Genomic DNA, 24,036 nt, shown 5'->3' with positions numbered 1-24,036 from the left:
CTGTGTGTGCGCGGCGCCACCAAAAGGGGGTGTGGTCTCATGTGAAGTGGCTTGGCCAGACGGGAAGGGGGGTGTGCGGAGTGCAGTGACGGCCGACTCCCTCACAGTGACAGGAGCCGGGTGCTACACTTAATTATACAGTGCAGCACCCGGCTCCTGTTGCTGAGGGGGAGTCTGCACCTTGGTGTGTGACACCCCCGCGTGACGCCACTGCAGCCAGAGCACACTTGTACTCCCCTGTCAGTCCAGCCAGAGCACTCCCCTTGTCAGTGCGGCTCCTCTCTCCAGACTCTCGGTCCCGTCTAATCTCCGCCTCGTCTGACGTCATATGCATGTGCGTCTGACGTCACGACATCACACCCATGACTCTGGAGTGCAGCGTGTGGAAGCCTATGTGGTTCAGGCTGTCACTGACAGCTGTGAGCCGCGGGCGGCTGGGCGGTAGGTGCCACGCCAGAGTCAGGCTGCGGTGCGCCCACTAAACTTTTGGCCGCTTGGAGCTTGCGCTCCACTGGAGCCACCCTTCCTACGCCCCTGGCTACAGGTGGGTATCATTACTGAGCCGCCGCCACCAGTAGCGCAGGTGACCTGCTGCTGCTTCTATATGCAGCACCATGTGTAAAATGAGGAGAATGGCATTGCTGTGTAGTTACATTACACATAGCAGAGGGGGCATCGCTGGCACGGAGCAGGGGGACACACATGGCAGTGCCCAGTGCTGGTCTCTCCTATGTACCATATGAGGAGACAGGACACGTATAGGATATATTAGGAGGTGTATATGACATATATATGAGGAGACAGGACATGTATAGGATATATTAGCAGGTGTATATGATATATATAAGGTGATAGGACATGTATAGGATATATTAGCTGGTGTATATGACATATATATGCAGTGACAGGACATGTATAGGATATATTAGCAGGTGTATATGATATATATGAGGTGACAGGACCTGTATAGGATATATTAGCAGGTGTATATGACATATATATGGGGTGACAGGACACGTATAGGATATATTTGCAGGTGTATATGACATATATATGAGGTGACAGTACATGTATAGGATTTATGGATGACAGGACATGTATATATTAGTAGGTGTATATATGACATACATATGTGAAGTGTTAGGACATGTACGTGGTAAATTATACATATATGACATAGTGGAAGGTGAGGGGGACACATGAGGCTGTCGGATGCCGCCATCTTCCCGGACCTGTCCTGACCGTAGTTTCGGTCTAACACCTGAGATCAGTCTCTGCATGAGCTTGGGCAGTGCCGCTGCTGCTGGGATATCCGGGCATTTCCCCCTGCCCTCCGGCCGGAGACATGATTCGGACCGGTCTCCACCTCATCCCCATCTTTCTGACTCCGTGTGTCCTCAGACGCTGCCATCTTCCTGGACCTGCCCTGACCATAGTTTACATTTACTTCCCACAGAGAGCTGTCAGTCACAGCTGGCACAAAGCACACACAGCCAACCTGTGTTTCATACCTGAGGGCTCAGTCAGCAGGGGGCTTTATCTCGCAGCCTGTCTGAAACTATTATCTACATAGAACGCCATGTTTCTCCTCCCGGTTCCGCAGGCTGCTCTGTACTGGGATGCATGGTCTCCAGGAAGTGCAGGAGGGTCCCCTGTCTGGTGTACTGTCCACAAAGGGGTCCATCTGTGTTAAATATCTGGTAAATGGCAACAGAAATGTTCACCAAGGAGGCTCCACTCGCTGCCACTCACACACAGCCGGCCGGGAGCATGCTCCCCGTGGGTAGACACAGGCGGCTCAGCACAGTGGCATTACTCCGGGACATTGGCATCACACACAGAGGCAGCAGAAATTTTGGTGTGAAGGATAGAAGTTGTAAGATGCAGTCACCTCTTCTTGCTAACACCTTATTGCCCGCTTTCAGCTATCCCCTGCTGCTGGGTCCAGGGCCGGCCCTAGCCCAAATTCTTTGGTAAGTGAGTAGGTTTTTTGGCGCCCCCCCCTATGCAGTGCCCGCGGTAGTGGTCCCCCCTGTGCAGTGCCCCTTGTGCCCTCATTAGTAAGCTTATATAGTGCCCCCAGTAGTGGTCCCCCCCATGCAGTGCCCCAGTAGTGGTCCCCCCTTGTAGTGCCCCTAGAAGTAATCCCCCCTCTTGTAGTGCCCCTAGTAGTCCCCCCTTGTAGTAGTCCCCCCATTGTTGTGCCCCCAGTGGAGGTTCCCCCCATTTAGTAATCCTCCTTTCAAGTACCCCCAGTAGTAATCCCCTATTCTAGTGCCCCCAGTAGTAATCCTCCCTTCAAGTGTCCCCAGTAGTAATCCTCCCTTCAAGTGCCCCCAGTAGTAATCCTCCCTTCTAGTGCCCCCAGTAGTAATCCTCCCTTCAAGTGCCCCCAGTAGTAATCCTCCCTTCTAGTGCCCCCATTAGTAATCCTCCCTTCAAGTGCCCCAGTAGTAATCCTCCCTTCAAGTGCCCCAGTAGTAATCATCCCTTCTAGTGCCACCAGTAGTAATCCCTTCAAGTGCCCCCAGTAGTAATCCTCCCTTCAAGTGCCCCCAGTAGTAATCCTCCCTTCTAGTGCCCCCAGTAGTAATCCTCCCTTCAAGTGCCCCCAGTAGTAATCCTCCCTTCTAGTGCCCCCATTAGTAATCCTCCCTTCAAGTGCCCCAGTAGTAATCCTCCCTTCAAGTGCCCCAGTAGTAATCCCCCCTTCAAGTGCCCCCAGTAGTAATCCTCCCTTCAAGTACCCCCAGTAGTAATCCCTCCTTTAAGTGCCCCAGTAGTAATCCTCCCTTCAAGTACCCCCAGTAGTAATCCCCCCTTCAAGTACCCCCAGTAGTAATCCCGCCTTCAAGTGTCCCCAGTAGTAATCCTCCCTTCAAGTACCCCCAGTAGTAATCCCCCCTTTAAGTGCCCCCAGTAGTAATCCCCCCTTCAAGTACCCCCAGTAGTAATCCCCCCTTCAAGTGCCCCCAATAGTAATCACCCCTTGCAGCCCCCCCCAGTAGAGACACACGTAATAAAAAAACCACTTACCTGAACCCCCATCGCTCCTGCTCCCGCCGCCGCTATCAGCTACTCCCGACCATTCTCCAGGGCCACTTTGCATTATGGGAGAGACTTCATGACGTCATGAAGTCTCTCCCATTACCCACTGTGGGAGCCGGAAGATGGCTCCCGCAGTGGGAGCAGCAGCAGCAGCCGATGAGAGTATGACAGACTCTCATCAGCTGCTGAAACAAACACACAGCTGCCGGCACCAGCGGCTGTGTGTTTGGCACTGTGTAGCGCTGACCGAACTCCGTAACGCTGTAAGCCTCTGAAATCTGCATGGTCGCGGCCGCGGCACCCTTCACTATGTGGCGCCTTACGCGGCCGCGTACCATGCGTAACCATAGAACCGGTCCTGGCTTGGTCTCATTGGTACAACCCCGAAGCCCTGGAGGCGTAGTTTCAGTAATTTCCCCCTGCCCTCCGCCCGGAGACATGATCCGGACAGGTCTCCTCATACTGACCTGGTGTGTCCTCCTGTGCTGGGGTGAGACAGTGTGACAGCACCGGGGGGTGCGACTGCTCTGCTGCTGGGCCTTGTACTGTTATATATATATATATATATATATATTTTGTAGAGCGGTGCCAGGGTTTATTACTGTGATAATGTGCCTACACCAACCACAAAACACCACACTGCCCCACAAAACTGTATGTAATTCCCCTCCAGTTCACCTAATAAAAACGGGATGCGAGCTAAAAGGCAGCCATGTTTGTGCACCCAAGTGAAGCCACTTTACACCCCCTGCAGGAGGCCACCAACTGACATTGCTCAGCAAGTTGACATTCACTATCTCTATAATGGGGCATTTGTGGACTAATAGTTAAAAACTGTAACTTTCTCAATTACATGAATCCCAAAGGAACCTACCCTTGAACAAGAGCTACCTAATAAAACAAACCCCAAGTCTAAATTCGCCCTCTACCCCGAGTTATGCCTTCCCAAAAATCCCCCTTAGACTACTGCAGAAAAGTGGTCCTAACTAAGAGTGTCAGAAAAAACTGACAGTTGGAACTTTAGATTGTTCCCAAATCCTAGTTTTTATGTTTTTGCCCTGAAATGTGGTATGCAGCACCAAGTGAAAATTCTACCTGTCCACGCCAAATTTTAGCTGGGTACCTCCAATAGCTCTTGAGTTGTATCCCCTTAAACACCATGCCCTCCTCTCCAGACTCCATGACTGTGCCCTTATAATATATGGATATATTGTATATATAGATTTACATATACACACACACTATACAGTATACTATGGATGGCAATCTGAGGGATGTCCATCGATGGTTTGCACCCCTCGATGGCCACAGCAGCAGTGGGGAATGGAGGCCGTGGGCCAATAAAATGGGGTGGGGCTAAAATCTGTCCCGTCCAGGAAAAACAAAAATCGGCTCCTCTTACATCGATGGTAAAGAACCATTTGGCTCTCTGTCATCAATGGTAAAACTGACATCGGCCATAAACCATTGATTATTTTGAATCATCGTTTTCCGATGGCCATCCCTACAGTATACTAGGGATGGCCACCGTCCATCGATGGTTTGCAAACCATCAATAGTATATGACAAGTGGTTTTGTTTCGCTGAGGGTTACCGTTGTGTGCACCAACAATGGCAGCCCCTCAACCAATGTTAAGGAAACATCGGTGGCTGTGGTCTCAAACAATCGATGGGTTCTATTGAAGGTTGAACCAATCGCCCATCGATGGTACAGCTGTCAATGGCCATCATAACAGTATACCATAAGAATTGCTATTTGTATGGTAAACCGTGTTTAAAAAAATATTTTTTTAACAAAATCATGTTGGATAAGTTTTAAAAACATGTTCTTGACCTAATTAAGTCATAAAAACACCAATTTCTGAGTGGTTTTTGGAAAAAAATATAATCAGTTAAGTGGTTATAATGATTGATGCTTTAAAAAAATAAATAAAAATAAATTATATATATATATATATATATATATATCAGAAAAGAAATATGCCCGCGCTCGGTTTTACCCATATCATACATGGTACCAGCAGCATGGCAATATTAATGCCATATATGTATACAAAACAGAAAAACTTTTGCTATCGGCGCTAACAATAATATACTGCAAATTTATGTGTGTGCAGCAAATAAAACAAAGGGGATTTTGTCATGATTTGATCAAAGCATTTAAGCCTGCAGCCCAGCATCAAGGGACTCCATTTTTCTGCAGGTCCCTAACACTAGCATATATGCCTAGCACATCATTACATTGCAGTTAATTGTACTCACCTCCTAGATACAGAGGGACACATCTATACAGGGCTGGCTGTGAGCCACACCCAACTAGGCCTTTTATAGCCTTAATTGAAAGCTGCCATGATAGCACAAGGCAAAATTTTGAAACAAAACAGAAAAGAAATATGCCCACGCTCGGTTTTACCCATATCATACATGGTACCAGCAGCATGGCAATATTAATGCCATATATGTATACAAAACAGAAAAACTTTTGCTATCGGCGCTAACAATAATATACTGCAAATTCATGTGTGTGCAGCAAATAAAACAAAGGGGATTTTGTCATGATTTGATCAAAGCAGTTAAGCCTGCAGCCCAGCATCAAGGGACCCCATATACATATATATATATATATATATATATGGAGGTAATAGAGATAATTTATTGGCAAAGAGAGAATCTGTGTGGATTATAGCTTTGAATACTTTGCTACCTAATGGGTTGAATGAGGGATATGATATCACTCCTTTTTTAAGAGATTAATTGGCCTGCTGTTGTAGATCTATTGCTTATCTTTTGCTGTTTATCTCTTGTTTTTTATTGCATATTCCTTTATATCCCGGTATTCCTTATTTTAATTTTAACTCATGCATTTTGCACATATTTATTGTACTATTATGTGTGTATTGTTTAAAAAAAGTATTTCACTATGTTTACAATTAATTTTTTGTATTTTTTTAATTTTTTTTTAAATGCTGTCTTTTAATTTATTATGTTTAATTATAAATGTTATGTAATGTGCAATGTATGCATTAGGATTTTAAGTACCCACATTGTAACATCTGCTACTATTTCCCTATAGTGTTTCCAATACTGATTAGTTTAAGTATCTAATTATAAAACACTTGTGGAAGTAGATGGGATGACTAGTATAAGAGCATGCCTGTTATTCACGCCAAACCAGCCTCCTGACGAAGTCGATGATGAAACGCGTTGGAACGTGGTTTGGCGTTGCTTTCCATTACTGATCGAATAGCCGACGGAGTCCCCAGAGATGTTCGGGTGATATTCAGGCTTCTTCATTTTTATTACTTGCGGTGGTATCTGACCGCTGATTCATTGAATGAGTTTTATGTCCGCTGTCTGCAATAAAATCTGTTTTACAGTTTCATACACTATGTGGGCCCCTTCTTTCTTGCTCTCAATTCCATATATTATATATATATATATATATATATATATATATATATACACACACAGTATGTGGACAATAGTGATTGTGGCGCTAATACATACAATCAACCCAAAGTGAAAAAAAAATTGGGAATAAGAACAATTAATACGTCCTTTTATCTTTCTTTGTATTGCCCTCCCCGTCTCTTTCCAGTGGCAGCTCTATGTTCAAATCCAATGGCTCACATTGGAAAACAAATTTAGAAGTAATGGTGACAAAAAAAGCACCTCCTAGTGCAACACATATAGAATCTTCCATGCGTGTAACAAGGCAAAAAGTTTTAGTTTTTGCCAACATAAACTTTGTGTAGTAATCTCCCACCACAGATACAAACAGATTGTAGATAATTTTAGAAAGTATACAAATACAATTAATTAAGCGTGTATCCATACATACATTTCAGTAAAAGAAGTAAAGCTTATCTGGACAGTAGAACAAAGCCCTCAGGTCTGGAACAGTCCAACAGGAGGAATGCCTCAAACGCGTTTCGTCCTATCACAAATGTCAGGAATTCATCCTTTTGGACTGTTCCACTGTCCAGATAAGCTTTATTGAAATGGTATGTATGGATATACGCTTAATTAATAAATTGTATTTGTATACTTTCTAAACCAAACCAAAAGTTTATGTTGGCAAAAACTAAAACTTTTTGCCTTGTTACATGGTACGTGTGCACTTTAATTAATTTAATCATCACGTGGAAGATTCCATATGTATTGCACTAGGAGGCACTTTTTTTGTCACCATTACATATATATATATATATAAAATCTTGTGACTGTCAGCCACCGTAGGAAATTCAGCAAGTCTTCCCGTATTTTTAAAGTGGAACTCAGCTTTCTTTACACAGTAGAGAGTTCTTACTTGGTAATACACCTTGTTTCTTGTTATTTAATTACCCCACCTGAGACTACATGGCTACAGATATCTATATCTATTAATTAGTAACAACAGTTTCAAACTAAGATACAATGATAACAAAGGCGGCCACACCATAAATTTAAGCATTAATTTTAATTATTATTATTTTTTTTATAACCGTGTGACCTAAATACTGTATTACTCATTAGAAAAGAACTGGAGGTCAGAAGGTAGTGTAAAATGTATGCAGTGTAAAACTTTCTTCGCCTTTAGATCTGCTACTTCTGCAAAATATTCAGTAAAATAAAAAAGTATTCTTATATACAGTGAAACTTTTTGTAAAACTGTACAAATTTAATATTGACATACACTGCATTATATTTTCTGCTTTTTATTAAAGACATTTTAATTACAATATAAAAAAAAAATCAAGAAATATATCTCATAACCTCTTACTAATTTAACATGGTGATTTTTGTCTATTTTTCCCCAAAAAATATATTTAATGTGCATTTTATGCAATTGTGTACAACATTATTCAGTTGTTAAAAAACTTGTGTCACGTGACCCTATAAGGACCAAATTCAGGACACCGTGCGGTGGAACCATCCTAAAAGACATTCACATAGATAACTTTAGAGTCAGCTAAAAAATGTATCATTTATCGTAATGCGAAAAGAACTTTGTGTGATTTGCCCCTTAAAAAAACCAATGATACCTCTGTAGTCAACTGAAAAATAGTCTATGTCAATCCACCATTAAAGAAATACAAAGTGAAAAGGACATTGATATAACAGCACTCATGTGATGCTTTGGATCACATTGTAATGTCTTAAAGCTATAAACACATATGCTGTATGATACTAAGAACCTGACACTAGAGGGCACCCTGTAATGGAATAATACAATCTCATCATATTAATATAACCCTTTTACAAAATGATGTTATAATTATTGGTAGGTTCATTTATAACTTATATAGAAAAAAAAATATTTTCCGTCAGCTTTAATAGCTATTGCAACAAGATATGCATGAAACAATTTTACCTGTGACCTCAGTTTTCATAATGTGCTATTTATGCTGAAGAGACTAAAAGGTCGGCTTAATATAATGCACTTAGTCATGAATGGAATATAATGAATATTACATGGTTTCTCTTAAGAACTCTGCGACTGTGATATAATATTGCACTTTCAGTGCAGGCAGAGGCTGCAGCACACAGTTGGAAAGCAAACACTGGTCTGCAATGAATCAGAGTTTAGGAACAGACTTCTCTAAATTAATATATAATTCACTGTAGTTGTTTGTTGGTATATTCATTGCCAGAAACCCTGTTATCCATGCAGTATTCAACAACCTTAGCCAATATGTTTTAGTTTCGTGGTTGAGAATTATACTCTGTACAAATGTTCTGGATGATCTTTCCAACAAATTTATATAGACTGTCAAATTCATCCACGAAAAATGAATGGTCTTTATCTGGATCGGTGGCAATGGATTCTAGTTCATCTTGAGCTGCCCATGCAATACCAACAGCATAGGCAATCACCCCTGTGAATGACAAAATATAGTTATATTATATTATCAGCTGTTTTAAATATATAAAAATTAGCTCTCTTTTAGTGGACCGATTTCTCTAACAAAAAAATTAATACGATATAATCCTAAAATAAGAACCAATAGCACTTATGTTTTATGTTCATATATGCTATGGCATTTAATAATATTTACCATTAAACCTAAAATGCAAGCTGTTTTAGATTAAAAAGAAAATAATTATAAATATTCCGAAATATACGTAAAATAGTCTAGTCTCATATTTGCAATAAGGCCATGCCATCCAATGTGTGCAGTTCAGAGGTGTGGGAGCCCATACATCTACAGCCCTGATTCCACGTTCTGCCAATCAGTGATCTGATCCGGATCCCTGACTCACCAATTTTGATTTTCAGGTCAGGATTGGGGAAATCAAGATTTTTCAATATCTCGGATTCCACGACCCAGAATGGGAAATTGCGCAATCAGTCGCAGATGAATGGGCCCCATAAAGCATCCTCGCTTTCATGAAGGACACCGTAGTGAGATATTCAGGACTGTGATATGGGATTTTTCAAATGACCTCACTTCACATTCTAAATCCTAAGTAAAAGTTCATAGACAATTGGATCATGGGTCCATATGCTCCCCTATGTACATGTTGTCTATCCAGACACTAATGAAAAAAATAGAGAGGACAGAAAAAAATAGTGCATACAAAACTTACTGTAACTGAAATGGAGGCTGTTTAATAACAAAGTTTGAATGGGAAAATTATTACAAATAATTCCTTTGCTTTCATTATCAAACTTGCTGATTGGTTGCCGAGGGTTACTGCAAATTGTTAGTAAATAGCCTCCAGATGACAGGTCAACCTGCTCATAATTGTTACTTTGCTTATTAAATCTAATTAAATAGTTGTACAAAACAATTGTTAACACCAATTACCATTTCGATGAGCAGCTGCAGCTGGAGCCCGTACGTCGTCATAAGAACGCCCATCAGTTATTACAATCATGATCTTCCTCTTGTTTGGCTTTGATTTACTGAACAGTTGGTCAGACGCATATGTGATGGCTGCTCCTGTGCTTGTGCCTCCACTCCAATAGCCTATTCTCATTATGGCATTAACAACATCTTGTTTCGTGCTGTACTTATCAAACCCAAACTCCAACCTCTGTTCGTATGTATACTGAACAGCTCCTATTCTTGTGTCTGTGTCTGAAATCTCAAACTCGCTGGTTATATTTGCTATGAACTGAAGAACAGTGCGGAAATTTCCTGTTCCGACACTACTGGAACCATCAATGACGAACCCAATGTCAGCAGCGTTGAGACAGGTCTTGCTGCAGACTAATTTGTCAGTTTCACACATACGCTTCACCATAGGGTTCACAATCTTATGGAGGCCAAACCAACTAGGAACATTGATAGCAAAATGACCATTGGTTCTGCAAACAGCCTGCAATGGAACGATAATTCAGAATTACATGTTACAGTATAAAAACAGAATTCACTTTATTCATTAACTTGTATTCGATAATGAAGAAATGCCCAGCAATGTCCAGCAATTATATATGTACCATCACTGTAAAAAGAAAGTTTGATGTGCAAAGGAAAAATGGTTCTCCAAAACTCACCATGGGCCAAATGTAATTGGTAGTGGGTTTTTAAAAGTACCAGGATTTCATTGAGTTAGCAGTCAGTTTTAAAGTGGCAATATTTACTAAGACAAAATTGGTTAAAATGGTAAAAATTGCCATTTTAAATCTTACTGCTAACTCCCCGAAATTTTGGCACATTCAAAATCCCTCTATCAATTACATTTGGCCCCATATGTCTTTGGTCTGAACATTCACTTATCAATACAAAAAGTTCCTACTGGCCGTGATTGAAAAGAGTGGTATAGCATTGGTGTGCTTGGGGTGTCTGCATAATTTGCCAGTACCGTTGTGTTTTTGAAATAAATGCAAATAATTTGAACAATGTTACAAAAATACTGCTTTATATCACTACAGAGGACATTACTAGAACAGGATGTACCACTTCAATGCTTAATAAATGCTCTCACTACAATAACCCCATCAATATGGAATATGTTTGGCAGTAGCGGGGTGGGGGGGAGGGTTTAGGTGTTAGGGTTAGGCACTAGGGGGAGAGTTAGGGCTAGGCACTAAGAGGGGAGGGTTAGGTTTTGGCTGCGGGAAAGGGGAATGTTAGGTTCAGGCACTAGGGGGGGAGGTTAGGGTAGGGAGAAGGGGAGGGTTAGCATACTGACCAACAAGTGTTGGTATGTTAACCCTGTTGGGATCCTGGCATAGGGATTCTGACCGCCGGGATCCCGACTGTCGGCATTTCATACCCAACCCATCAATATATAGGATAAAGTGATAATATTTCCAATGTAAAATTCCTAAAACTATATTTTAAGGATAGGCCACTCATGGACCAGTGCTGTGTACTTATCCCCCAGGCTAAAAGTTGCCAGCTTACCACTGAATATCTGAGTGGTATGAGGAAGCTCAGTTTAGCATCCTTGCCATGGCTGCCATAAAAACTTGTCTCAGTTCAAACTGTAGTACAGTCCTTAGTAAGTATAATATAATATCCTTGTGGTCATGAAGGAGGTTATCAATATAATAGATCAGAGGAGTACTAGCGCACTAAGATAAAAAGGGGATGTAAAAATTAAGCGAGCTGCCATTCAAGATAACTGACTTTATCCCTAAATAATATGCAGAAAAAAGAGTAAACTGCGCTCAGCTAACATATGTCAAATGATAATAATAATGATGCAATCAATTGGTAGACCAGTACCTACACAAAGTAACAATATACATATAACTATGCCAAATACTAAATGTGTTATGCAATGTTGCAAAAAATATCCCACCAACAGCAGCATCCACCCCAGTGCACGTGGTCGGAGGCTGTTGTGTTCACTCAGGGGGCTTCCTACACTTGTGCTGGTAGTGTTAGACGCTCTGCCAGGAGGCTACCTCTCCCCGGCAGCCACACCGTACTCCAAGCCCCGAGAAGACCACCCGGGCACCTACCTATTAACTTACAATATCCCATTCATTGACATAGCGGGACGCCAATATTTTTACCTATATCAGACTGTTTATATCAACTACCCATATTTGACTTTGGACTATCTAATTACGGTGTATTGCTTTTCATATAATCAGACCGGCATTCTATCCACCAACCAGCCCCCTCCCCCCCTCTTCTTTTTTCTATGGTTGGTGCAGCACACATCTTTTTTGCATGTGCAGCATTTCTGGCTTTTTATGGTTTAGCATATCTCCCAATAAATATTTTCTTTATATCATTGTTGCATTTGTTTTGGTGGGGTATTTTTTGCAACATTGCATAACATATTTAGTATTGGGCATAGGTATATGTATATTGTTACTTTGTTTACTGGTCTACCAATTGATTGTATTATTATCATTTGACATATGTTAGCTGAGTGCAGCGTTCTCTTTTTTCTGGTTATCAATATAAACATTAGACCCATGTACTTCTCCTGCGCACATCACACTTCCTGTAGAGTGGGCCAAGAATTACATCACAGTGTTTATGAATGACACAGGGGAATGCCAATTGGACACACTCGTGAAGAAGACAATTACTTGTAATTAGACAGCTAACAAATAAATAAACACATCATTTTAAATATCTTAGATGCATACACATATTTCAAATAATTAAATGCACATATAATTTACCTTATCTACAAAATTGGGTTCCACAACACTTGACCTTTCATTGTCATCAGCACCCTCAATTGTCACAAAGAAAATATTAATTCCTGATTCCCGAGCAAGGCGAGAGGCTTCCTCCACCTTATCTGTTGGCCACCCGTCTACTAGCACAACAGCCACATTTGGTGCAGCTCCTCTATTCCCGCTGGCATCAGAGAAGTAATTCCTATTCACATAGGAGAGAGCCTTTCCTGCAGGGACAATCACAATGGATTTATCATTCATATAACAAAAAATATAATTATTACATTTTACCATAGAAAACATTATATAATAATATATGAATAGCCAATAATACATGTGTTAAGGGCACAGTGCACATTGAACAAAGTGTTAGTTTTTACTTCTAAATGTGCACATACACTGGTTTAGTCCTAAATTTATGCATATCTATGCAGTTATAAAAAACATTAATAGTAAAGCCGGAGTAAAATCCTAATTGTAATGTACAGTTATCAACACTGTTTCCATTCTGTGGGCCCTTTTTATTAACATCCGCAATTTAATTGCGGTTAGAAAGTGAAAATAAAGCTTTTTTTCGCAATGTGATAATACTAATTATAGTAAGCTATATCCTGGCGGATCCTCACCGCAGATTTTTCACAGTATTTTTAATTAAAAAATACAGTAAGATGTTTCTCTAGCGCTATCCCCCACCCCCAAAGATAACTCATTTTCAAATTAATTTAGTAAAAATAATATTGATAAATAGGCTTCTATGTGATCGTTTAGAGCAGTGTTTCTCAACACCAGTCCTCAAGCCCTAGCAGTGCATGCTTTACTGATCTGCTCAGTATCACAAATGAATTAGCTCCACATTTTAAAATGTATCAACCAATAATTAATTCACCTGTGTTCCCACTAGAAGATCTGCAAGACATGCACTATTAGGGTTTCCTGAGGACTGGAGTTGGGGGGTACATGGGATGTTCATATTTGGACTTACTTCCATCAGAAATGTATAAGATGAATGTGGAAGAAGCTGTGATTACAACACACAGTAAATGTTTTATATTTAGTAGTATGTTGTCGGTTTATAGATCTTAAATGTTTAATTTAATTGTATTTAGGTGACTATATAAGCTGAAGGGTATACAATCGGGAAGCCGGCTTCCCGACTGTCATATCCCTGTGAGGGTGAAATGCCGGGCGTCTAGATGTAGATGCCTGGCATTTCCCCGATGCCGGGAGACCGGCGCCCGGCATCCCGATCGAAGGGATGCCGGGCGCAGCGAGTGGACAGCCGCAGGGGGGGGAGGGTTAGGTTTAGGGCACCCGGGGGGGACTTGGGGTTAGGCACCCCCCCGGAAGGGTTAGGCTAGGGGGAGGGAGGGTTAGGGTTAGGCACCCCCCCAGGGGACTTAGGTTTAGGCAGCGGGGAAGGGGGGGGACTAGGGTTAGGCACTTGGGAGGGGAGGTTAGGGTTAGGCACCCCTAAGGAGGGTTAGGGTTAGGGGGTTAGGTTAGTCAATACTTACCTATCGACGATTGGGATTTCCAGCGCTGTCAGGCTTCCGCTGCCGGGTCAGCCAGGCGCTGCCGGGTCGGCCAGGCGCTTCAGGGAATCGAGCCGTGTGGCCGGCGGTATTCCATACCGATTCCAGCTGAAGATTGACGTATTTGCACACAGTGGTATTAGTGATGAAAGCACGAGGGCTCAGCAAAAGGCAAAGTAGACAATTGTTAGTCACTTAAAATATAATGTAGCTTTTAGAACAGAATAGAAATGATATATGCAGGAACTCACCAACATTGGAATATCCTCCTTTTTGTGGAATTTTGTCAATAGCATTTTTCAGGTCTTTAGAATTGAAATATGACCGAAGACTGAATTCTGTTGATGGTTCATCACTTTAAAGGGAAAAATCAGGAAACTGTCATAGCTATGAACATGACAATATTACGTTTACCATTACTTAAATCACATATGTACATTTTCTTTGTCCCAGAGTAATCCTCCTTTACACCCCTACAGATGTGTCCTTATATACAGTAGCTATCCCTTTGCGCCTTATGGTGCAAGACATTGCTCGTCCTGCTTACTTTTTCCTGCAACATTTTCCTTCATTGTGCTACTTTTAACTTAGTTTCACGAATAGCGTACTAAGGGCCTGATTCAGACCCGTTCACTAGGCTGCTTTTGCACGTAGCCTGCCAAATTTTGCAATCTGCATATGCGTATAAGACATAGTGCGCGTGCGCAAACTAGTCCATGCGATCGCGAAGCGTTTACACCCTGTACATAGATGCCTCGCTAGAATGAGTGACAGGACGAGCCGTTTGTGGGTGGTGACAGGGGTTGGTCGATGGAAACCGGGGTCTGGTGGTGCGAATGCAGTCGTGTCTGTGCGTCTTAGCGTCGTTTCAGGAGCATGATAATTAAGACGCAGCGTCAGCATACACGTCACATGGCAGAATTACACACAGCAGCTCTCGCAGTGCTTGCGGTAGGGTATGGTCAGCCACAAGTGCTGCGTATGGGTCCGATGTTACTCGATGTTACTGATTGTTTCACACAATTCCTGGAGATGACATGTGTTACTAAGGGAAAGTGGGCGTCTTGTGACAGGCTGGTGGGCGTCTAAATACATCGCGATCGCACGCCAAGACATAGTGGGCGTGCTGATGTCTTGCCGTGCGATCACGGGATTTGCACACTTTGGCAGCTGATGGCTGCGAGCGAACACATCTAGCAAGCGGGTCCGAATCAGGCCCTAAGCATTTAGGATTACTTTCTTTGTCGCAAAAGAATTGGTATAGAGTCGCAGATTAAACATAATGATGCATGGTTGGGGTCGCTCGAATCAGACCTGTCTTTTGCCTGTTAAACCTGAATTGTGTAATTTTTCCTGAAAAATGTGCTACATTTTTCTCAACTCTGCTTCTTTTCCCTGCTACCTTTTCCATCATTGTGCTACTTGTTTTTCAATTTTCCGTCTTAGATTACAAATAGTGTACTAGGTATTTAGGATTAGCATTTTGGCGTAACTAAGTAGCAATGCCCCCAGCACCCATAGAGTTGGTTAATGGTCATGATGATAGGCCTAAACTGCCTATTTTGATGTGGAGACCTGGGGCTGCAGTCCCATCCCCCCATTGTTAATCCAGCACTGCTCCTCCCCCAAAAGTGGCCAACATGGTTTTGCTTTAAATCTAATTGCTGCTTTAATTCTAGTGACTGAAATTGCGCCAGTGCCTGCCAAACGCAGGCTATTACATTTGCTCATTGTGTTAATGTTTGTATGAGTAAATATGTAGACTTTTCTCAGAAAATAAATGCTCTTACCCATATTGTACAATACCCATGAGAGGTCCAGAAATTCCAACATCAAGAGCATCCGCCATCTGGTTAAGGAAAAGCTTCTGAATGCGGAAGCGTCTCTTACCAATACTCCAGCTCCCATCAATGAGGAAGACCAGATCTATTTTACAGTCTACATGGAAATAGTTGGGAATGAATAATTTTGTACATTAATTTTGCAGTGATATGGACATATGTAACACTTTAACATGTCATAGAAAATGTAGGCCTTTTTCTTACAATTGTCTTATGCATCATGGATATAGCTAGAAGTGACTGGATCTCAATGCTAAATTTTGAAGGGGCCAGATTTCCCCAAATGTTCTACATTGAATACTACACACTGAGGTTAGCTTAGGGCTACATCCAAAGATGCAAGTTCAGATCGGTTGCGATGGCCAAAGTCATCTCATATATGAGTAAGTCTAAGCTTATTCATAATGGCCGGCAGAACTATTCTGCTTTGGCCAGGAAATCTGCGCTGTCCATTGCCCATCCTAAAATGGCCACAACCTGTCAACCAGGCTAGACTATCCAGGACACTGCGACCCGACATAGCAGCGCATGCACACTGTGGCCCCGGCACATGCCAAGTCCACCCACCATCAGTCTGAGTCAGGTAATTATATACAATGTAAAGGGGGGTATCCACTTAGCGATTTTTATGAACGATTGAACGATAACGATCATTTGATCGTTAAATCGTTTGCAAATTGTTTGTAAATCATTTGCAAATCGTTTGCAAAAGTGTCTAAAACGACCAGCTATGCGCGTACCCGCTGGTCGTTAAGACATCTATCATCTTTCCAACATGCTGGTCAACCTGACGATATTGTCAGTTTCAGCATGTTTCCAGATGACTAATGACCCTGCACTGAACGACTGCTCGTTCAGTGCAGGCTCATCACACGACTGACAATGTCGTAATCGTGCAGTCGTTTTCAGATCTTGTAGTGGATACCCGCCTTAACAGCCACTCTGCAATGCAAATAATTCTTATCAACTTGACAATGTTGCCAATATACACATTCCTTTAATCCACAGTGGTCAAGACAGATCCTTATCTCTTGTCTCTGGTCTTGGTCCATACAATTTCATGGGCTGCCATGGCTATATGTATTTACTTTCTATGAATGCATCTGGGGATAGTAAAGTAAACTGTGGGTATGTTTAGCCTCCTTATCTTCCCATTAGCATTTCATTATCTCCAGAAGAGATCCTATGAAGAGAGGCTACATAATGTCCTGCAGGTTGAGGCTACACAGAAATGTTCTGAGTGTATAAACAGTGCTGCAATGTTTAGGATTGTTCTATTTTCTGTTTCAGAGAATTACGTGAAAAAAGCTTAATTGGCAATACATTGGTTACCAATGACTTCCTTTATAAAAACACTACAAATATATATGATTGTAGTATTCTTAGTGGTATGAAATGCAACAAATGTCTCTGCTATCAACATAATAAATCATTAAAGTCATATTAACACTTAAAGAAATCGAAATAGCATTTTTGATATATGCAGGTTCATTGATGACCAAACAATGTCACGTGTAAAAATGGTACATAATTGTTATTTCATTTTCCATACATTGTATACATACACAATGGGAGGTCACAATCATTATCTTCCCTGCACATTATGACTTTTCTCTAGACAAGTCAGTTCACAATATAAATCTATATCCATCCAGCTAAACTGGATTAACAGAAGATAGATATATCCCAAAGCTTCTCTACCTAAACAATATACTGTATCTGAAATCACATCCTATTAATTACTGACAGTGGCAGATTATTCTATACATTGCTGCCATTTGCAGATTAAGGGATAATGAGGGAGAAGCGTTCTACCCATGCAAACCCACAGGTGTAATTATACCCTAAAATACTCTGAAAGGTATTTGATACATGACAATGAACTAACAGAATTGTTCTTGCTGTTTACTGCAGTTTGATATACTGAGAATTCACAAATGGTGTGGTTATTAATGAATCGTCAGTGATGCATTGGGTCATTCAGCAGAAAGGGGATAAGCACCACCCAAGATCTATGGTGTTTAATAACTAATGATGGTTGTTTGTTTAAAATTTTAAAAAGACAGAGTATGGAGGCAAAGCTTGGCACAGTGAAGGTAAGCTGGGATTTCCAAACATTGTCAGATATAAGTAGCAGAGGTCTCTCATGAAGAGGAAGAGAAATCAATTCTAATCAGGTATGGTGGATGAGTACATTTTAATAATATTTAAAAAGTCAATTGTTCCTTAACCACTTGCTTGGTGTTGTCGCATCAGATGCGACCAGTCAGAAACGCCCTGTGGACATCTGTTGGAAGATAATACCTCATTGTCTGATGATCACTGTTGGGCGCAGTGGTCGGCCAGACCGGCAGCACCCCCACCCGGGGTAATGTAATAAAAGGAGCCGCACTGCCTGTGTTAATACCTGGCGGCTGCTCCTCTCTGCAGCCGCTGGGGTAATATAATAAAAGGAGCTGCCTGGCCTGTGCATATACACGGCGGCTACTCCTCTCTGCAGTCACCGGGGTGATGTAATAAAAGGATCCGCACGGCCTATATATATATATATATATATATATATATATATATATATTACATAGATATACATGGCGGCTGCTCCTCTCTGCAGTCACCGGGGTGATGTAATAAAAGGAGCCACACGGCCTATATATATACATGGTGGCTGCTCCTCTCTGCAGTCACCGGGGTGATGTAATAAAAGGAGCCACACGGCCTATATATATACACATGGTGGCTGCTCCTCTCTGCAGCCGTTGGGGTAATGTAATAAAAGGAGCCACACGGCCTATATATATATACATGGCGGCTGCTCCTCTCTGCAGCCGCCGGGTTAATGTGATAAAATAAGCCGTCCAGCCTGTGCATATACACGGCGACAGCGGCTCCTATCTGCAGCCACCGGGGTAATATAATAAAAGGAGCCGTCCGGCCTGTATATATACGCGGCAACAGCTGCTTCTCTCTGCAGCCGCTGGGGTAATGTAATAAAAGGAGCTACTCTGCTCCTGAGTATACCTGGCAGCTACAGAGAAGAGCAGCCGTTGGGAAAAAACAGTCTGTCGTTACTGTGACTGTATACTCTGCAGCCACCGAGAAGATCCAGCGCTGCCTGTCCCCACTGTGACTGTGAACCCAACAGCTGCAGAGAAGAGCAGCCGCCAGAGTATTGTAAAGTAATCAGTATATGGTGTTTCCAAAACAAAATTGGATAAGTGTTATATAGATAGTTTTGACCTAATTCAATCATTAAAAAAAACACAATTTCTGAGCGGTTTTTGGAAACATTATTAGTTAAGTGGTTAAATTGTATATTTTATAGATTCTGTTACTTTATAAATATTCTCTACACCTGCAAATGGACAAAAAACAGACATACTTATGCCTCCCAGAGCTACTGTTTCCACGGGTGGTCTTACGTTCACCACTTCCTTTATCGCGCCTCCTGCTCCTCCCGTACCACCAGCAGCACCTCCTGTACAAAGATGTAAGAGTCTAGTAAGCAGTCTGATAACTTATGTAATAACGTGATACAATAACAGCATTTATACACTGAGTGGAATTTCCCAGCATTATGTGATCCAAAAATGGCTGAAAATTCCTGGCAGATGCTAAATAAGAACAAAGAAATCGATAAGTGGTCTCCTGCATGGGTATCATTAATCTTATGGATGCTGACGACAGGTCTATTGTAAATAGTTTGTATATAAAATACTCTGCTATAGATTCTCCTCTTCAAACTCTTTGCAATGAAAAGTTTCAGCCAATATAGGGTTTGTCTCTGTTAATACACTTATAAAATTAAATCCCATTTCCTGGCAGGCTCGGTTACCAGACAATGAGAATGTCTGAGAAAGATATGAAAAGAAGCAATCGGCCACATTAATCATATGTTGACAGCCATTATTTAGGGAGAGCATATGCTAGAGAAATGTATACATACAAAACAGTGGATTTAAAAGGTTTTGTTAAATATATTTACTACGAGGGGACTGTATAAGGTAGTTAGGCCTGGCAACTGTAAACAAGTGCCTTTAGCCATTAATGTTTTCATGCACAATGTTTGTTTCTATATTCATGAGTGGAATCACTAAATATCATTAAAGTAATTTATTCAGGGATACATATAAGAATTTCCCCTGTGCATATACAGAAATGTGCCTTTTTTTAAATTAAATTTATTAGAAGATTACAAACAGATATTAAACATATCTGTAAATAACAAAAATGGGGAGGAAAGGAAGTATTGAAACGGGTTCCAAAGGCTGTAATGGTCATAATGGACATAGACATATCAATAAAAGAATTTGTTAAGAAATTAGTCAATTGCAAAACAGCTACCCACTAAGCTAAGAATTAGAGATAGGATGTGGCAGGGCTTGGTGTTATAATAAAGTATATCAATGTACCTTATTGCTTCTAAACCACAAATGGGCTTACAGTAGCTGCTTGTTACCAATCACAGTGGCTTTTCCCAAACTTTACCAATCTAAGTAAAGTCATCTTCTTGGTTAGAAGGTCCTTACCTTGTGCCTGTCATTCTGGGCTGGGGTTCCTTCCTTGCGCATATTTACTAAGCATGTGCAGTGTGTAATTGCGCAAGATACCCGCTGCAAACTAGAGTATATTCAACTTGTGAATAATGGGGGTAGAATAGGAACATGGGAGGGCAGTAAATTCCTCTTCTTCCCCTGTACCACATTTGATTATGCTGTCAGTCCCATGGTTCTTATTGATTAGAACTAAGTGGCAAACAAGTGGTCAACATTTTCCTTGGTGCGCCTCTGTAAATTGGGTATGGTGTTAGTAGTTTAGACACCTATATAATATGGGAAAGGAATACAGTATGTATTGAAAAACACATACAATATATGCCTTGCACGGCACAGATGATAACCAACAGATACCCAGCGTTTACTAGCATGTTATATTAATCAGTTCCCAGTATGTTATGTTCATCTCATTCTGGTAGCTCATATTTACAACTAAGTATTATAGTCTGCAGAACGCAGCAAGAGCTATTGGAATGGTGTGTATACATTTTGGTGATCTGTATAGAAAGAAACCAATGTCAATTTTGGAGGCCAGTTCAAGTGGCTATTTAATGAAGCAAAGTCTAGTCTGCTAGCTACTAATATACAAAGCAGAGCAAGGTATGGTGGTAAGTATGCAAAGCCCCATTCTGACACCTAGGGGTATATTTATTAAAGTGTGTTTTTTTAGGTTGCACATAGCAGCCAATCAGTTTCTAACATTTATCTAGCACCTTATAGAAGATAATAGCTAGAATCTGATTGGTTGCTATAGGTAACATCTCCACTTCTAAAAAAATTGCACTTTAGTAAATATACCCCCTATAGTGCAAAACAGATTCCCTTCTGCTGAAAGGTATATAATAAGAGTGGCATGGTTCAGGGCATTGGAGACCACAACTGACTCACTGACAGCATTTATAAAGGGAACATACCTATTTCAGTGAAACCTCTCCATGGGTCTGGCTCCACAACTACTTTAACTTCAGGTTTAACTTGAACTAATAAACAAACAAAAAAAAAAACCATGGTGTTAAATAGGGAGAATACTGGTATGAAAATGGTACCTACATTCAAAACACAAGAAATACTGGAGAAAAGCACTCAAGCATACATTATAAGGAAAACAAATAGAGTGTATTATTAATAAGTCATATTTTATTTACTGGTATAAAACAAAGACATTACAAACATACAATAGAGTTTCAATCATCAAAAATTACATTACATTGCATTCACAGAAACAAAATGAACTTTTGGTGAAAGCAATGGTCTGGCTGGGCAAGAGTAGGGCGCCTGATATTTGTTCTCCCAATCTACAATCATGCCATAGTGACAGTGGCGTAAATTCATCCCAGATGCCCGGAGGCAAGTTATAATTTGGTGCCCCCCCCCTCCCTCATCACAGCCGCTGACACTGTAATGTAGCAATTCGCATGCAGACAGGCAATATACAGACGAAGGCAGCAGCTGATGGTCTGACATGGAGCTCTCCTCTAGTGTATGGTGGCTTCTCAGGTGCCGGGAAGGGGTGCCTTGTATTGGGCGGCCATGGACAATGGAGGAGGTGCCCCTACAGAGCTGGAGACCGGAGGCAGGCGCCTCCATTGTCTCCCATAGTTCTGCCCCTGCATAGTGACAAGACTGCTGCAAGCACCGGTTATCTAAGATTATTTGGGGATCACCTCCCTTCTTAGATTGGCCAAACCAGCTCAGATGACACGATGATGATGTAACTAAATTGAGCTGAAACGTCTCTCCTCCACTCTCCTGTGCATATGCCACCAAAAGTCCTGAGAGCAGGATGGTGCCCATGTTTTTTTTTTTTAGATATAATAATAAAAATCAGGGGCCAATTTTATGTCATCATGCTTGCATGCCTGCTCACGCAATCATAATATAACGTGCATCACTGAGTGCTCTCTGCACATTAAGATGATCGGAAGAGCAGGTCAGACGGAGGGCGGCAGGAGTTCAGACGGAGGGCGGCAGGAGTGAAGGTGAGATTTGGAACAGCCTGAGAGCGGGTGAGATGGGGGCAGCTGCTGTAGACCTGGCAGTTGCTGGGTCTAAAGCTTTTAGTATATATAAATGTATAGATATACTGTGGATAGATGGATAAAAAGCAGACAGTGTGCACTTGTGAGTAGTTAAAAACATAAACTCTTTACTAAGTTCAATACCACGTACATCTAAGTCTGACACAGTAAACTTCACAAAGAGCAGGTAATGCTGTTTTCACAGTTCAGCAGCAACAGCGTCCTGTCTGCAGTTAGAGAATCACTCCATGACATGAATACATCTTATGTCATACATTGGTGGCCATGCCCAACATGTTTCTCCACTCTAATTGGACTTCATCAAGTCTAACTGAGTACAGGACGCTGTTGACTCACATGCATGCTAGTGCTGCTACCTGCTCTTGGTGGAGTTTACTGTTTCAAACCAAGATGTATGTGTCTTTGAACTTTAGTAAAGTGTTTACATTTTAAACTACTCAGAAGTCTGTGTTCACCGCTTTTTATCTGAATTAGCTTATACCTTCCGGAGAAGGTGAATTCAGGTGGAGCTACATTTCATCTAGATCTTCACATTAAAGGCATCCTCCATTTTAAATAAGGGACGGACGATTTTTTGCGCACAAAGAAATCATGAAATCGTGAAGCCTAGCCCTGAAGGCCATGGACATCAAACCTCTCTATTACTTGTTCTCTGGGGAGTATCTATAAAGGGTTCAGGGTGTGCGGTGCACACGGGCCCCCGGGTCCACGGGGACCTACACCGCACACTTTGCACCCATTTAGTATTTATACTTACCTGTCCGTTGTCTCCAGACTGCTGCTCTGCAGCGCCGGCCCAGAGCAGCAAGAATCACTGGGAAAATGGCTGCGACCATTTTTCTGGTGTCTTTTACATGCGCAGTACTAGTGTCCCCGGGAAAATGGTGCAGGTGCCATTTTCCCGGAGAACTACGCATGTACAGTAGATTCTGACACTAAGAGCCGTATTCAATTTGGAGCAAAAAGCCAATTCCACTTATCCCCATATTCAATTTGTCTGGCTTTTCGCAGATGCGAAAAGTCAGTGCATCAGACCCGACATAAAAGTATCACCAATTAATTAATTGTCGAGAAAAAGTGCAGAATTGGGGTTTTGTGGTGCAAACTTCCAAAAACCACCCTGCACCCCTTGGACAGGCCCCCACAGGTAATCTGTGTCAAATTTTTTTTTTAAAGGTACCTTGGGACACCCCAAAAAAGTACTTTTGTTTTGGGGGCAAAAAAAAACAAAGTTGGGGGACAAACTTCTAAACTAGCGAAATAGACTCTGGGGGGGGGGGTCCCCAAGTATGCCCCAGGTGATTTTTTGATTGCAGGTAGTTGTGGCAGGTGGATTTTTAAAATTTTTTAAATCTTCATATTAGCAACTTTAAGATTTACTTACACCCATTTTCATGTACTCCAACTTTGATGGAACTACTTATTTTGCTAAAAAAACCTTCCTAA

At 41.6% G+C, this 24,036-nt stretch overlaps 1 protein-coding gene across 1 annotated transcript in view; it reads right to left on the bottom strand.

Annotated features, from left to right (window-relative positions):
* Window positions 1-7,729: 7,729 nt before the first annotated feature.
* The window catches only part of VIT (vitrin), a 192,064-nt gene continuing 175,757 nt past the window's right edge, over window positions 7,730-24,036 (bottom strand). Inside the window, exons 20-26 of the mRNA XM_088474404.1 lie at window positions 21,466-21,531; window positions 19,378-19,473; window positions 15,948-16,095; window positions 14,409-14,512; window positions 12,626-12,852; window positions 9,840-10,353; window positions 7,730-8,906 (exon numbers count right to left, since the gene is read on the bottom strand). Of these exons, the coding sequence (XP_088330530.1) occupies window positions 8,728-8,906; window positions 9,840-10,353; window positions 12,626-12,852; window positions 14,409-14,512; window positions 15,948-16,095; window positions 19,378-19,473; window positions 21,466-21,531 (1,334 nt within the window). The 3' untranslated portion in view covers window positions 7,730-8,727. The remainder of the gene's footprint in view (window positions 8,907-9,839; window positions 10,354-12,625; window positions 12,853-14,408; window positions 14,513-15,947; window positions 16,096-19,377; window positions 19,474-21,465; window positions 21,532-24,036) is intronic.

Source organism: Taudactylus pleione, unplaced genomic scaffold (genome assembly GCF_031769625.1).
Source record: "Taudactylus pleione unplaced genomic scaffold, aTauple2 ptg000154l, whole genome shotgun sequence".
NCBI classification, from domain to species: domain Eukaryota; kingdom Metazoa; phylum Chordata; class Amphibia; order Anura; family Myobatrachidae; genus Taudactylus; species Taudactylus pleione.
This window is presented reverse-complemented; position numbering and strand designations above follow the sequence as displayed.